Source organism: Nothobranchius furzeri, chromosome 5 (genome assembly GCF_043380555.1).
Source record: "Nothobranchius furzeri strain GRZ-AD chromosome 5, NfurGRZ-RIMD1, whole genome shotgun sequence".
Taxonomy (NCBI): domain Eukaryota; kingdom Metazoa; phylum Chordata; class Actinopteri; order Cyprinodontiformes; family Nothobranchiidae; genus Nothobranchius; species Nothobranchius furzeri.
The window spans coordinates 12,038,076-12,053,248 of NC_091745.1; the positions used below are offsets into that span (position 1 = coordinate 12,038,076).

Here is a 15,173-nt window from a genome sequence, read left to right on the forward strand (position 1 = left end):
GAATTTTTATTATTTTGTTATATATTTTTGTAATTATCATGTTATACCGTAGAACGTATGAGTGTTTTTGTTAAATATCATAATATAATGTGTTTTCAGTCGGGTAAGCACCTTCAGTAGTAATAAATGCACGGGGGGGGGGGGGGGGGGGGATTAAGAACCCACCCAAGGTGGCGGCTCGCTGCCACGCAAGCTCCAGTCGCGTCTACGTACATGATGTCTGTGGTGTCCGTGGGCTCGGTACGGATGCCGTTGGAACAATTTTATAAAGTTAAAAGGCTATTTTTGCCACGTAGACGTCAATATCATGCTACGACTGTGAATTTATATTAAACGTTCGTAATCAACAAGATTATAAAAAACTAGTATTAGCAAAAAATAATTCATAATTGTGACGGTGTTTTTCACACGGGGGTATAGCTCAGTGGTAGAGCATTTGACTGCAGATCAAGAGGTCTCCGGTTCAAATCCGGATGCCCCCTGGACCATCAAAATTAATTATTTATTTCACAGTTTGATTAAGAAATGGATTCTGCTTGTATTATATCAAATGTAGAAATATGAGCTAGAATATGTCTGTATTTTAGTTTCATAATCAATCACAACAGCACATCTCAGATCTGTCCTTCCTGTTTCTATTTAAACAGACAGTCAGAATACAGACAGGCACACAAAGGCTTACAATAAAAATATTTATTTCACATATATATATATATATATATATATATTTATATATACATTTTAAGACTCAATGTCTTTAGCAGCAAGCTTCATTTCCCAGTCAGGAAATTCTAGTAATGGACTAAATACTATAACTTTGTTCAGAGAAAAATCATAAATAAATGATCAAACATTTTCAGAATAAAACCGCTGTTAATCTATGACATAAAACATTGATTTTTGATTTATTTTTCGACAGCGGCTGTCGGGAGAACACAGAGGATGCTATATGAGGCTCTTAATTATTATGTAAACATAAACTTTTTTTAAAATGCTTGTTTAGAACCAGACAGTTAAAACATTTAGGTGCGTTAAATGAGGAGTTGTGAGTGGTTCAAGTTATCTAATTGAGAAAGATTTTTTAAATTAATTACTTCCAACTCAAAACATTAAAAAAAAGTGCTTGAGTGCTAACAGTCCGCTCATTTTGTTTATCTGAATCTGACTTTCCTTAATGTTTTATTGCTCTAAATAAATTAAATTTAAAAACAAATCCCAGTGAAAAATGAGAACTGTTATGAACAAACCAGAATGTAATATTTCTAGTCAGGCAGGAGGTTTTACGCAATCACTGTGCACCTCCACACGCATTGAGGAAACCTTTGTCAGGAAACAGGTCTTGGACAAAAGAAAACAATCCTGAAACCTAAAAATTTCCAGGTTTCTTCACCCTGAGGCTGAGAGAAAAGTGTAGACTCCCACACAAACTAGGTGTGCTGGGCGCTGCCACAGATGTCATCAATTGGGCCAAAAACACTATAAATCATAATGACAATGCCGCCTCTGTGGTGGAGGTGTTGGCTCAGGTTGAGGAAGTAAAATCCCTGGAAGGTGTTTTAGTTTGCCACGACTTTAGACCTCATCCAGTCCAGACTGGCAGGAAGCCTGTAGGAAGAGAAAGAAGGAGGTGAAATAGACGTTAACTGTTAAGGGTGAAGGCGTTTTACCATCCGAACGAGATCTGTGAAATTAGCATACAAAGATGCCAGGTGTGTACTCACCCCTCTCCTGTCAGGGCGCAGCAGGCTTGAACATGCCAGGAGCGAGTTGTGAGGGAGTCGAGTGTGAGGCACTGGGAGATCTCAGCCGCTGTCATGGAGCCCTTTATGTCTTGTTTATTAGCCAGAATCAGAACGGCTGCATTTTTAAGGTCCTACGATCAAAACAAAATAATATGCTTCATCAATGTGTTTGGCCAGCAGCTATATAGGTGGAATTTATTTTCTCTGGAAATACCTAAATAGTAACACTGGGGGGCGGAGGTGGCGGGGGGGGGGGGGGGGGGCAACTTCAGTGGAACATTTAAGGACGCTGACTAACAAAGTCGAAAGCGAGACGTCCTCATCACGTTCATTTTACCCCGTTTTACATTCGTGACACAGTGAGTCACTCCCTGAAAGTGGGAGTGTGTCTCGAATATCAAAACATGAACTTGCAGAACAACAAAGGAGTTCTGCGTCAAGCAAGTCAGAAATGACAAAGACTTACACGCCTCACTGAGCTTTCCTTTGAGCCTCTTCACGCCCTCAACTATCAACGCATTCAACGCTTTTATTCAGCCGTATTTGACATTTTGGAACATTTACTGTTCCATAACAAAAACAACATGCACAAGGAACTTTACTGTGTTAAATACCTCGTGTGCGAGCATTCTGTGCAGCTCTTCTTTGGTTACAGTCAGTCTTTCACGGTCAGTGCTGTCCACAACCAGAATGACAATCTGAAAAGACCATAATATACTGCATGAGTGCGGGCTACAACACGGATGTGCATGTGTGACAGACTAGCTAACGCTTTAAAAACCCAGGTAGGGTACTGTGTGCAGTGCATCCGTCAGTGTAATGCTTTCATTTTCATATTTTACTCCGGATGGAGAAGCTTCATGTTTTCCCTTTTGACCCAGTGAAAGAAGACGAGTTGTACCTCAGTATTGCAGTAGTAGGAGTACCAGCTGGCTCTGAGACTCTCCTGACCTCCAATGTCCCAAACCATGAAGTGAGTGTTGCGAACTGTGATCTCCTCCACGTTGCTGCCGATGGTGGGCGATGTGTGGACGGCCTCTTTGGTCAGACTGTTGGTGGGATTTGAACTTAGAAAAAACAAAAACCTGGGACCCAATAAAAGAAAATAAAAAGTTCAATAACTTACAACTGATAGAGGATGGTAGTCTTCCCAGCATTGTCCAAACCCACAATGACGACTTTGTGCTCTGCAGGAAAAGTCAAACACGTCAACATCTACAATTCATTTAAACTCTGCTGCTTAACAAACGTGACGAGTTGCATAAATGTTCCAGTTCCAACATTCAGTCATGAGGCACGCAGATAAGATAAGGACAGGTACATGTTGGAGAACTATAGAATCCTCCAGTAAAGAGATTAAACCTGACGTCACTCATGTGTTTTTATATAGTGTGTTCATCTTTAAACTTTCAAATAAATAAAAATATATATTATATACACAGGAGCTGATGAATGTGATTTACCTGCGTCTCCGAACACAGCCATCATCTTGGCCAACAGCAAGCCCATGGTGTTCAACAGGTGAAGAAGAGAAAACAACAACAAACTAAAAAAAAAAAAAAGAGCCAGACGTCTGGAGAGGACTAATTACAGCTTCCGACAACAACTAAGTGTGAAACCTGCTCCGTTTCGGTGTTTATAGCAGTTTGCGTTTCCACTTGGCTGTGCGGTCAGGAGGAGGCGCTTCTGAAATTCCTCGGTGGTTCACGTTGAGGTGGTGCATTCACGGACCGTGGGATATGCTATAATTCAAACCGGTATTCAAAATTCTCGAAGATCGTTTTATTTATTTTCTAATTAAACGGAACGGACCATAATGTTTTGGGTCATCTGAAACTTACCATGCTGTGATAGTAAATTAACTTTGCGTTAAATGCGTGCCGTGGATCTGAAGGTCTACAGCACGCAGGACAGTGGTCCTCAGGACTAAGCTAGGAACACCATGTATGTGTGAGGTGATTTATAAATAAACCAATTTGCATTTTTATATGTGTAATTTTTTCCTCTTACAACTAACCTACAAACAATTAGACTCCATTCTTGATACATTATTTAAAGTTCATTAACAAGCTTATATCTTGCCAGGTTTACACGTTCATGGTTGCCACAGCAGAATAACTTTTTTGTAGCCATGGTACATTTTTATGTAACAATAATGGACAACACAAGTGTGAACTGGGAATTTGTGCAAATTGGGGAAAAAATCCCGTAGGTTTCCCTTTTTTTAAAAGTTTCAGTTGCTATTAATATTAATAATTAATTAAATTCAAAACTACTCAAACTCTCCTCAAAGACGTATTACTAATTATCATTTGAATTCTGTGTCATGTAGACGTTTTATCAATTTAAGTTTTAATTTTCCCTTTCCTTATTCAGATCTCTGCCGCATGTTCTTTTTAAATTGAAAGTGCAAAAATAAATAAATAAATAAATAAATAAATATTTTTTTTCCAAACACAATTAGTAAACAACAAAAACGCCCAAACAGATCCATGTAGTATTACTCCGCTCGACATGAAGGCATCTTCAGGAACAGGGCGGCTGTCTGTCACATGACGTCAGAGCTGGTCACAGGGTACGCACATCTCGTGACCTAATATGGAAAAGGGAAGTGAGACAGTTTATTGTCCCTGTACCGTTGCCATGCACGAACCGAAAGAAAATGTTTGCAGTTAAAGAAATCCCCTGGATTTTTATTGGACAGTTCTGGTATTTCCCTGAATTGTGTTTATATGGATCCGATGACCTCGACTAATCGATTAGTTAAAGCCTTTATTCAATAGTTTAATTTTTTTCCTAGAAAATCATTTTAATGTGACCTACAGCCTCTTCCAGATAGTTAAAAAAACTTAATCAACAGAACCTCAGAAAGCGGTCACACACTGTACTTCTAACCGACGACTAAACACGTTTGTTCTCTTTGCCTTTAGAAGTCAATAAATAAAGGACTTGTCTTAGACCAGCTGCTAAAGCATTAAAACTAACATTCTAACCGATGTAACTCTTTTTGTAAGAATATAACAGTGAAAGAGCCAAAACACAGCCGCAGGAAAAAGAAACCAGGAGGAATTCCTTCAGTTAGGCTTATACCACACTGCTCCTGACTGAACGCAGTTAGGATAACATAAAACGTTCTTGGGGCATTCCTCTGAAAAAACATCAGCTATTTTAAACACCTTTAAAGAAACGGATGTTCTAGGACTGTCTTCATCTAGATTTGTTCAAGGCAGAGTATTTCCAGCAGACACGGTGAGAGCAAGAGGCTTTCTAAAATAAAGGTTATCATTATAAGTCTAAAATTATTAATATTTGATATATCAATTTTCCTTCCAGAATAATTATTTTGTTCATTTATTTAGCATTTGTCAGTGTTGATGTTCATTTCCTTCCCATTTCCTTTACTAACCCAAGCCACTAGGGGAAGACCGTGACATATTAGGCTTCCTATTTGTGAAGCAGTTCAGCTCTCTCAAGCATGCCAACTCTGTAGCAACGTTCAACTCAAAACTTCTATTTCATTAAAAAAGAGTTCAAGTGTATTGATTGCAGTCCACTGCACTCACTCAAATAACCATTCATCAATTAGAAAAGAGTTTGTAAGCTCTACTTAATGGGTTAACAGTGCATTTGCCAAAAAAAGTGCTTAATCCTTTGTTATTTTTCTCCAAGAAAGCATTTTATGTAACTTTATCTTACTTATTCAGTTTGTTTCCTTCCTTAACTGTGATTCTTTCAGCTGACTCTGCCTATCAATCGGGTAAATATTGCTTTCCTGTACATGTGTTGCTTGCAGGAGCAAATTTTGTCAAGACACCGCAGTTAAGCACTATTACAGTGGAAAGTGCAAAACGGAGATTCTAAGAACTGCAGATTAAATTTTTAAAAATGCTGAACGAGAGATGAGTTTGTGGTCGTTGCTGGTTAAAGGTTGTTTTTCAGTTTGCTTCATTGACATAGAAAAAGTAGAACACGCATTATCTCTATTCTAATAATGGGGGGGGGGGGGGGGGGGATGGAAAGGTCTGGCGGGCCGGGTGTGGTCCCCAGGCTGCCAGTTGACATTCATTGTTCTAAGATTATAGTCAGGTTCATGATTTGAAACAAGTGCTTATGATGTATGTTTCCAAACAGAGACAGCTGAAAGTGAGGATAAAGACCTTGTCAGGAAGAGATTAATGTTCCCATCAAGCTGAGGTGCAGGAAGATAAAGAAAGTCCAACACAGTCTGTGAATTGGACCGGACAGCGGTCGGAGGAGGAACCAATAAACAGTTTTTAAAATAAGACATGTGTGACGTGTCAATCATTGCTGCTAGGATTTAAGTTAACCCCATGGTGTGAAAAATGTAAAAATAGCCACTTGTAACAGAATTTCCTCTGTTACACAGTCATATGTTTGCGATTACATGTGGAGAAAGAAGATCTATTGTTAGATCTCCAACATATTTGGACCAATCTTTTGACAGGCCTCTCTTAAAAATGTGCAAGTGTTACCAAGAAGTGATCCAGTTTAGGTGGCAGAGGGCAGCCACAACAGCTATTTAACTCAAACCATTTTAACAATTAAATTTGTTAAGTTGATTACATCTGCTTTAATCTTTGCAGGGGTTCCCTAATGATTGTTATTCTGAGTATTTTGGTGAACATCTAAAATTAGGATGGGAGGCAGATCTTTTAGTTATCAGGCTCCTCTCCTGCGGAACTAGCTCCCAGCCTTAATCCGTGAGGCAGACACCTTGTCTACTTTTAAGACTAGGCTTAAAACATTTTTATTTGATAGGGCCTATGGTTAAAATCTGATGTTAGCCTAGATCTGGACAAGTGGGGGAGTACAGGGAGGTGGAGTGTACAGTCGGTAAAGACGGTTCTCCCTTGCCCTGCCTCCAACATGCCTCCAACTAAAAGGCTAGGTTATCCAGAGTTATCTCTGTAGTTATGCTGCTATAGGCTTAGACTGCTGGAGGACACACTGACCACTTTTCACACTCTACTACTTTCTTCTACAATCTGCTCTTTAACTGTATTATTTTCTGCAATTTCAGCTGTTAACTTTATTTTTTCTCTAAGTGTTTTTCTCCCCAGAAGAAGCTACAATGATGTTCTGCTGAGCTGTGGTGGCCTCGGGGAGGGGGCCATCGTCCAGCACACTGCTGCTAACCACTTAAACATTCTCCCTCTCCTGATAATGGCTTTTTGCTTTCCTTGACGTTGGATGTGCTACTAGTTTAGCCATTTAACTATAGATTCACTAGGATAAATACAATAAAGTTCATCTCTCACCAAATAGAATATTTACTAAGAAATCACAATGTAACCATAGACACATTGCTTGGTGTGTGCGTGCGTGCGCGTGCATGTGTGTGTGTGTGTGTGCGCTCTGTCTTCTCGATCCCCAGTGAGTCGTGGTGGATGGCTGCTTATACTGAGCCAGGATCCTCTGGAGGTTTCTTCCTGTTAAAAGGGAGTTTTCCTCTCCACTGTCGCTATATGCCAGTGACTTGATGCAATTTGCTGGGTTCCTTATATAGGAAACATTTTTTCTGATTGGCTTAATGAACTGACCTGAATTGGAATGTTTATTATGTGAAGTGCCTTGAGACGACTCTTGTCGTGATTTGGTGCTATATAAATAAAATTGAATTGAAAATTGAATACCATCTGGTTGCACTGGTTGTGCTGAAGTAAGGCCCACAAACGCGTCAGACAAAAACAACTGAAAAGTTGCCACTCATGCAAATTATTATCAAGTCATAGATAATTTGAAACCAACAGTGCAAGAAGCACAAACCACTTCCTGCACATGCTGACTTTTAATGTTTCCCCTCTACACATAACGTACACCTGGTGTGTGTGAACAGTTTACTGTTTGGGAGGTTTATTTGTTTCATAAATGCTAAACAGAAAATGAAATAGAGAGGAATGTTCCACATAACAAAGTATATTTCTCTGGAAGTTGAACTAATCTGGGCCTTTTAGAACACAGGGTGTGGGTCACGTTTCTGGTTTTATTTTTGTGTTGATTTCGGAATAATAAATACACGTTAATGCTTTCGCCACTATTTTCCAAACTTTCCACCAGATTAAAGAAACATTTCAAACCCTGAGAGTCACACAGGGGCGGTTTGGGGGTGGGGGTCCAGGGTGGCCCAGTGCCACCCTGAAAGCAAGCTTGGCCCCCCTGCTGAGGGCAGAGCTGAAGCAGGTACAGATTTTTTGTTGTAGACGTGGAATAAAAGAATGTGAATTCCTTTATCTGAAATCAAAAACAGACGCTTAGACAAATATTTTCACATCATCACTGAGATTAACAACTCCGATAATGCAGCTGCAAAGCTGCTTGTAAATAAAGTGGCCATAATGGAAGTGATGTTATTATGTTGTTGTAATTGCTCCCTAAATTTTAAATACTTAAAGGTATGTTTGTGGCGTCTCTGTCTAACAGAGCAGCCATCCCCACCCCAGCCTGCCCACCCTCTAATGTTAGTCTAGAATCTTCCCTGCTAGTCACTACAGCAGAAATTCTGTTTGACAGTTAAAAGAAAAAACAACTGTGACATTTTCTTTTGAAAATTTTAATTAAAATATGAATTTATCCACAGATTAAAAATGAAAGGCAGAAAAAGCAAAATGAAGCTACAATCAGGCACCAATGATACATATTATTTCATATTTTAACAATTGCGATAACGCAACAATAACATTATTTACTGATCATTATTAAATATTTACTTATTCAGCGAAGACAGGGCGGGCCGAACTGGCCCACCAAAGACATTCGTGGGTCCTCCGTTTTAGATAACCGAGTACAGACCAAAGCTGATCCTACCCCCTCCCCCACACGATATTCCTCCTACTACCTAACAAGAACTGAAGATTTTAAAATGCAAATGTTCACAGAAACAAAAACCCAACAACACTAATTCAGTCGGAAATCAGGAGTGAAAAGAGAGTGGCATTTATTGTCGGACAAGCTAGCAATTTTAAGTGGAAGTTTGGAGTGATTAACCTCACATACATGTACTTCTATATCACCATTAGCTCTTCAAAACAGACAATAAGGCTGGTGCAAAGAAAAAGGACATGAGAGATCTGCGCAAAACAGCAGCAGGCTACATTTCAGAGTAGCCAAGACACAGAGACACAAAAACGTGGTATGAAAACAAACGAGTGTAACGAGAGTTTAAGACATCCCACTCTGTGGTGGACATGGCTTGGCGAGACATTCCGGCACTTGTGATTGAAGTTTTCCAGGAAATAATTGTGTCTTAAGGTGGGAGAGACTAAGGCAGGACACATCATTCACACAACCGAGTGCTGCTGCGAGTCTGCAGCACAGGTGAATACTGACCGCGTCCTCTTGTACCCATGAAGAAGGAATGGGAGGACAGGTTCATATGTCTGCAGAATCCCAACCAAGTCAGGGAAGAAGTAAACATCTTTGGAGTGTATTTTTTTAATTTGTGAGAGATGAGAGGATGAAGTTTGTTTAAATTTGGAAACTGCTTTACCAGACTTTTAATGTCTGGGCGACGAAAGAGTAAAGACAAGAGGCTCCACGACTTCGGGAACCCTGTGGGAGTCCTGGAAGTCTAAAGTAGTGAAGTATAAAGAGAAACCCTGACACGGTACAGTGGAACAGTAATATTAGACCCTGTTTAAGACTGCAGAGGACGGACATGACAGAAAACAGCCCCGTCAGCCTTCACACCTCACAACCAAAGGGGAGCCTGGGTTGAACAGATGGCAATCGTAGATCTATGACCATAGCATATCCTGTCCTTGTGCTGTCAGTAAAGAAATTCATGATATTCATGCAGTATTAACATAATTAACATTTAATTCATTTCTTCAAAAACATGAATAAACTGATTTGCAAGAATAACTTGATGAGAATGGCATCTGGCTGTTGAAGTTAGCCTGACTGGCGTGGCCCCAAACCCAGTGTCTTTAGTGTCCTAAAACCAGAACCAAACAGCCTTCCCTTTCTATTCTCTCGCTGTCATCAGTCGGCAGCTGCTCTGGGATGAGATCAGCATTCAGTGGATGTACACGTCCTTGGCCCAGTCATCTTGGTTCTTGTTGCGGGACACGTGGGAACCCGTGTCCACGGGGTCCTGGCAGTAACGCTCCCTCAGCTTGGCCCGACCGTGCGGCTGCATTTGGCTAGGCGTGGAGGGGTGGTTCAGGTTCTCCTGGTCTGGCTCGGCACCTTCGTCCTCCCAGGAGGCTTGTCGCCCGTGATGCTGCGCCAGGTGGAGGCGGCTGCCCCCACTCCCCCGGTACGGTTCAGGCTCTTCGTAAGGGTCAGTCTCAATGTCCATGCAGGAGTCGCCGGCCTCGGTGTAGGCCGAGTCCCGGCTGCCCTGGGTCTCAGAGTCGAAGGTGTCTTGCCGCGACAGGCCTCTCCCACTCCCCCCTCTCAGCTGACCACGAGACGAGCGCAGGTACATTTGCTGCTGGTGTGGCTTTCCTCCCAGCTCTGTGTGGTAGTCGTGGAGAGTGCTGCTCCCACCGCTCTCTGCCGGAACCCCTTCGCGCTTCTGCTCACCGTGCACCAGGTATGAACCCTGCAGCCAGTCACACCCATGCCAAAGAAAAACCATGCAGGGAAGCAAACAGCAGACCAAACTGTGAGTAGTTAGTCAGCAGATGCAAACAAACACATGTTAAATTTGCTACTCGACCACTCAGAGTTTATACAGTGCATACACACAATACTCCATACACAGGCATGTGCAAAAACCATAATATTATTTCTTTGAACGGATTATCCTAAAACCATAAAAGCAAAAGCAAACCCAAACTTTCATTCAATCACAGAATATCTACCGTTACAACACTGCCATCTGCTGGCTGACAAAGCTAATAAAAAACTATCCAAATGACATTTGCCCATCTCTGGAGCCCGTCATCTTAATCTGATGACATGAATTTGGGGGGGGGGGGGGGGGGGGGGGGGGGACGGACTAATTTAAAGTAAAACAGAGTTTAATCCTTCATTTTTTAATGACTTTGCCTCTCTGACAGTATAAAAATGGTAGACATCCATTTGGTGCAACATCATCATTGCTTGAGAGCCATGCTCTCATTGTCATAAATCTATTTAACCGTCTAAAGCTCATTATTGTTAATGAGTTACCGGCAGTGATTAGGAGGGAGCAACAAACCTGATTAGTCTAAGGCTGTTACTCATCTAATTTGACTGGTTAGAGTGTTAGAAAAGGCATCCACCAATCTAAGCCCTTCTATCTGAAGAGGCAGATATGACTTGCTGTTTTCAGGGGGCGGTACCATGGCAACGCGGAGGAGGATAGCAAACTGGATTCTCCTCTCAAAGAAGAAAAAGCGCTAAAGAAACGAGGCCACTGAGATAACGAGAGGAGGGCAGCAAATATTTTTTTTACTCGTGACTGCGGTGAAATGGACGGGGCCTCGGGGGCAGCGTCCAGTGCTTCGAGTTCAGTTCACAGTTTTAAAAAAGGGAAACTCGTTTTCTAAACTAGCTGTTCGTGTGTGAGAATTAGCTTCTTTTTAGCACATTTGATTGTTAAGTAAAATGTGTTTTTAAATACTTATCGGTCCTGTGCTTTTCTTAAATAAAAACATTTACAGCATAAACAGGAAGTTACTGCGCTCTTCCTTGATGTCTAAAGAGCTGCTGAGTTTGGGTCAAGTCGCCGGAGTGGGCAGATGGACTTCAGAGAGCGTGTTCTTCCTCTCTTCCCTCTCTGGCTACAGCACCGTCCATGTCAGGCCACAGATCCATGTTTCTGCGCAGAGAGGTGAGCACCTGTACCTGCAGGTTGGAGACAGGCTCAGGGGAGGCGGCCAGGGCCGCCGTGGCCATGGTGCGGTTCAGCAGGGGGTTGGGAGGGTTGCTGCTGGGTGGGTGTGTTGCCTTCCAGTAGGCTTCCAGGTAATCAGCCAGATGTTCACATGCATCTTCCAGCTGGTTCTCATCCAGGATGATGTCAAACAGTTCCTACATCACACAAAGCAACCACACTAGTTCATTTGAAGCCAAATGTATGAATTTAAGCGAATAACTTTTTGTTCTAAAGCAGAACCCACAGGTGGGCACTGAGCCAGCTTGTCTGCTGCAACCATCTGCACGTTTAAATGTTTGGCCTGGGATTTCCCTCTGGACTTTATGAGCCTTTGGAGAACCTGCACAATCAAAAAAATGAATTACTAACAGTAAAAAGAATAAAAGCTAAAATGCATCAAATTGTGCAAGATTTAGGACTTTTTGAAATTCATTTGGTTTTCAGATTTTCTTTTCCTGTTCTTTATTACTGATATTATTTATTATTATTCTTGCATTTGTAATTTAAATATTTAGATTTATATTCATGTGAACCAAGAATGTGTTTAGCTTCTAAGTAAAGGGAATAAAACTGGAGTATTTGACATGACAAGCATAGTACATTTCCTTTGAAAACAAGAGAAGTGATGAACATGAATGCTCGAGTACGTTAGACTCTGTTAAAGAACGGGGATAAACACCGTCCTTGTATAATTTTCAAAAAATATATCTTTAAATTAGCGGTTGAAATTTATTACATTAATTACAATTAATTAATTAGAAAAAATAAGCATTAAAAATTCACCGCATTGAGCCCAAATGGGAGGAAAAGTCTAGCATAAAATGTACACCCAATATATCAATAAATATCATCATGCTGCATCTCTAACAAAACTACAGAACCTGGGCTACAGGACCATACAACCTTTTTTATGGGCTCCAGACACAACTAAAACTACAATTAAATTAATTATGACAAATCACACTTTATAAACAGAAAAGGAAGAAAAGAAAATCAACTGGTTTATGTTTTGTAATTGGCTGAAAGCAGGCAGGCAGTAACTTTATCCATACAAACTTTTATGAACTATTACAGAAGGAAGAACAGCAGGAAGGACAAGCATACACACAGCATTAATCTCGGAAATGTCAGCAGAACTTCCCCTGAACTCTACACTACACCTTTATATATATTAGCGGTGCTCTGCTGCTACCTAGTGTTCAGTTCAGTATCCAACAATTACAATTTACAATGTTCTACGTCCATATACTTTATCAATAGTACATTTACTAATATGTACACATCCCAACAAATCCCACAATGGTTACCTTTATAATGAGTAATCAAATAGACCTCGAGGTTTCAGAAATATACTGTTCAAAGTGTGGGTGTGTCATCTGTGCCTCACTAACTTTTTTATTTAATATAAACAAATTGCTTGGGCACAAACTGTTTTGAACCATTAAATTGTGATTAATCAAGATTAATTCATTACAAAGCTTCTAATTAATTATATACATTTTTAATTCAATCCCACCCCTACTTTAAATTTATAAAAGTTTAACTAATTTTCTTAATGATTTTTTTTTAGGTTTGGGCTTGTACTAGAAAAGCCATAAATGATACAGGGTTTACTTGCACACTCATTTACCGTCTAAAGCACATGGCATTTTTTGTTTTCTTTAATTATCTGAAATCATTTAATTCAGGAAAAAAATAAAGACAGAAAAATGATTCAATTCTTGGGTGTAAAAAAAGCTCAGAAAAAGAGCTTTAAATATAATAATGTTTATTACTTATCAGTAATCTATCAGTAATCTATTATCTGTATTCTTACCTTGGGTGAGGCTATTTTGATATAGACAATAATGGGAGCAAGGGAGGTCTTAGCCAGCTGAGATGGGTGGTTGATGGTGTCTGCATCCAAAGCAACGAGCTGGAGGGTGCGGGCCAGCTCAAAGATACGCTCGATCTCACTCTGCACCTCGGCTGAAGGCCCAGGAAGCAGACAGAACACATAAATACAACAAAACAGAAAAGTATGAGAGCTCTACTCCACTCCTCAAGAAGCCGAAAATCCTCCACCTTGTGCACAGCAACCAACATGTTAGTAGTCACTCATGCATGTTCAATGTTTTAGAAACACAAAAATGCACATAAACATTTCCGAGCACACAAATCCGATTGGACCACAGATTAAGTTCCATTTATGCAAAGCTAAATGGAACACTGCAGCATCCTCATTCAGCGGCCACCTTCAGACGGTTCAGGTGTTCTTTTAGATTGTGTAAATAAAACTGATGAAAGGCAGCACTTAGTAATGAGTTGCCTGTGATGCTTTTGCTAGCTTACAGTAAAACCATTAAAACAGAGACTATAAAAACAAAAATATATATGGCGCATCAGTTTCTGTTAGCACTAGTAACAGGAATTATTCTACCGTGTGAGCCATTCAACTCTATGGATGGTTGTGGTGTTTTGTTTTCATCGTTCCTCGACATCAGCCTAAGCAGTCAGCCTTTTGACATTTTTTTCAGCCTGTTGAAGGGGAGGGACTTAAACTGGAAACCAGAAGGCACCTCGCCTGCCTGGTTAAAGCTCAACGTGTGTGTGTGTGTGCTGCCAATCCAACAGTGGTGGGAGATAGAGGAAGGAAAGCAATCTGCAGAGCGATGCTGCTTGCACACATTTCTGCAGCCTCCAGAGGGCTGAGAAGTAATGAACTAAAACCCGAAGCCAAGCGGGGCTTCTGCATGCTGATAAGAAACATCAACTTCAACTCTTTCAAAGAAACGGCAGGTGAAGTTTATGTGAACCTAACCAAAAAACTCTGAGATTAACTTATTATTTAGGACTTTATGAGTTAGATCTCTGGGGAATATTTGAAGGTAGAGGAGTCAGAACACAAAATACAGTGTCCCCTTACACATTTCTTCTAGCCCAGAACTCCAGACAGACTAGCTAAAGCAAAATGATTTAGAATATTTTCTCAAAGGTTTTGGGGATCATTCAAATATTTTTAGTAAATGTCAGATGGGTCTTTGTGTTCTGTTAAGTCAGCAGTTTTGTTCCTGGATCTTGCCCTCTTGTGTTGAAGTTGTCTCTTTCTTAATGTTGAAGCGTGAGCTTAACCTGAACTAACTAAGGCCTGCAGAGCCCAGATGTCTTTCTGGGTTGTTCTCAATTTAGAATGAGGCACAATGTGTTGCTTTTAGAGGTCGTTTAACCAGCTTCATGTTGTCACACAGCCTCTGCTGAAGTGATTTGTTACCTACGCATGTCTGGTAGTCATAGACGTAGTTTTGGGGTGGGGGGGGGGTTTACCGTCCAAAAACAACATTACGTAATTTTATATAGACACTGGTTGAGCACTAGGACCAAGCGGAAAACAACCACTTACGTTGAAGCCTGTTTCCCATTACATATTAAATTTTTTTGTATACTTACTGTAAAGACGTGTAAAGACATTTGAAATGTGTTTCCCTACCGCTCCGCACGGCAGCGGCAAAATAACGTTTAGCGCTCATAACAAGCAGATATCAGCACTTTGCTCATAAAACAGAAGACCTGCAGGCCTCTGTGAGTTAAAACAACCTGATACTGTTCAGGTATAAACATTGTGCTCC

The 15,173-nt window shown here is 40.6% G+C and overlaps 2 protein-coding genes and 1 non-coding gene across 7 annotated transcripts in view; 1 reads left to right on the forward strand and 2 right to left on the reverse strand.

Annotated features, from left to right (window-relative positions):
• Positions 1-410: 410 nt before the first annotated feature.
• On the forward strand, positions 411-482 carry trnac-gca (transfer RNA cysteine (anticodon GCA)). Its single transcript has one exon. It is a non-coding gene; the product is annotated as a tRNA-Cys (tRNA).
• Positions 483-1,330: 848 nt separating this feature from the next.
• On the reverse strand, positions 1,331-3,381 carry arl5c (ADP-ribosylation factor-like 5C). The gene is made up of 6 exons (XM_015948854.3): positions 3,206-3,381; positions 2,869-2,929; positions 2,644-2,791; positions 2,357-2,440; positions 1,722-1,873; positions 1,331-1,605 (listed from the first exon to the last, which is right to left on the reverse strand). The coding sequence occupies exons 1-6, from the start codon at positions 3,249-3,251 to the stop codon at positions 1,557-1,559; spliced, it is 540 nt and encodes a 179-aa protein (XP_015804340.1). The 5' UTR covers positions 3,252-3,381; the 3' UTR covers positions 1,331-1,556.
• Positions 3,382-9,526: 6,145 nt separating this feature from the next.
• Positions 9,527-15,173, reverse strand: part of cacnb1 (calcium channel, voltage-dependent, beta 1 subunit) — a 67,000-nt gene continuing 61,353 nt past the window's right edge. For all 5 annotated transcript variants that reach the window (XM_054740254.2, XM_054740252.2, XM_070551431.1 and 2 more), the window contains 4 exons: positions 13,385-13,536; positions 11,813-11,908; positions 11,538-11,723; positions 9,527-10,308 (listed from right to left, as the gene is read on the reverse strand). In XM_054740254.2, coding sequence (XP_054596229.1) covers positions 9,778-10,308; positions 11,538-11,723; positions 11,813-11,908; positions 13,385-13,536 — 965 coding nt within the window. In that variant the 3' untranslated portion in view covers positions 9,527-9,777. The remainder of the gene's footprint in view (positions 10,309-11,537; positions 11,724-11,812; positions 11,909-13,384; positions 13,537-15,173) is intronic.

Bases quoted from the DNA above. Each gene is read 5' to 3' on its own strand.
- arl5c (XM_015948854.3), bottom strand. From the start codon at position 3,251: ATGGGCTTGCTGTTGGCCAAGATGATGGCTGTGTTCGGAGACGCAG. The intron at 2,930-3,205 runs GTAAATCACATT...CTTTTCCTGCAG, and splicing joins GGCTGTGTTCGGAGACGCAG to AGCACAAAGTCGTCATTGTG. The intron at 2,441-2,643 runs GTACAACTCGTC...TGGTCTTTTCAG, and splicing joins CCTACTACTGCAATACTGAG to ATTGTCATTCTGGTTGTGGA.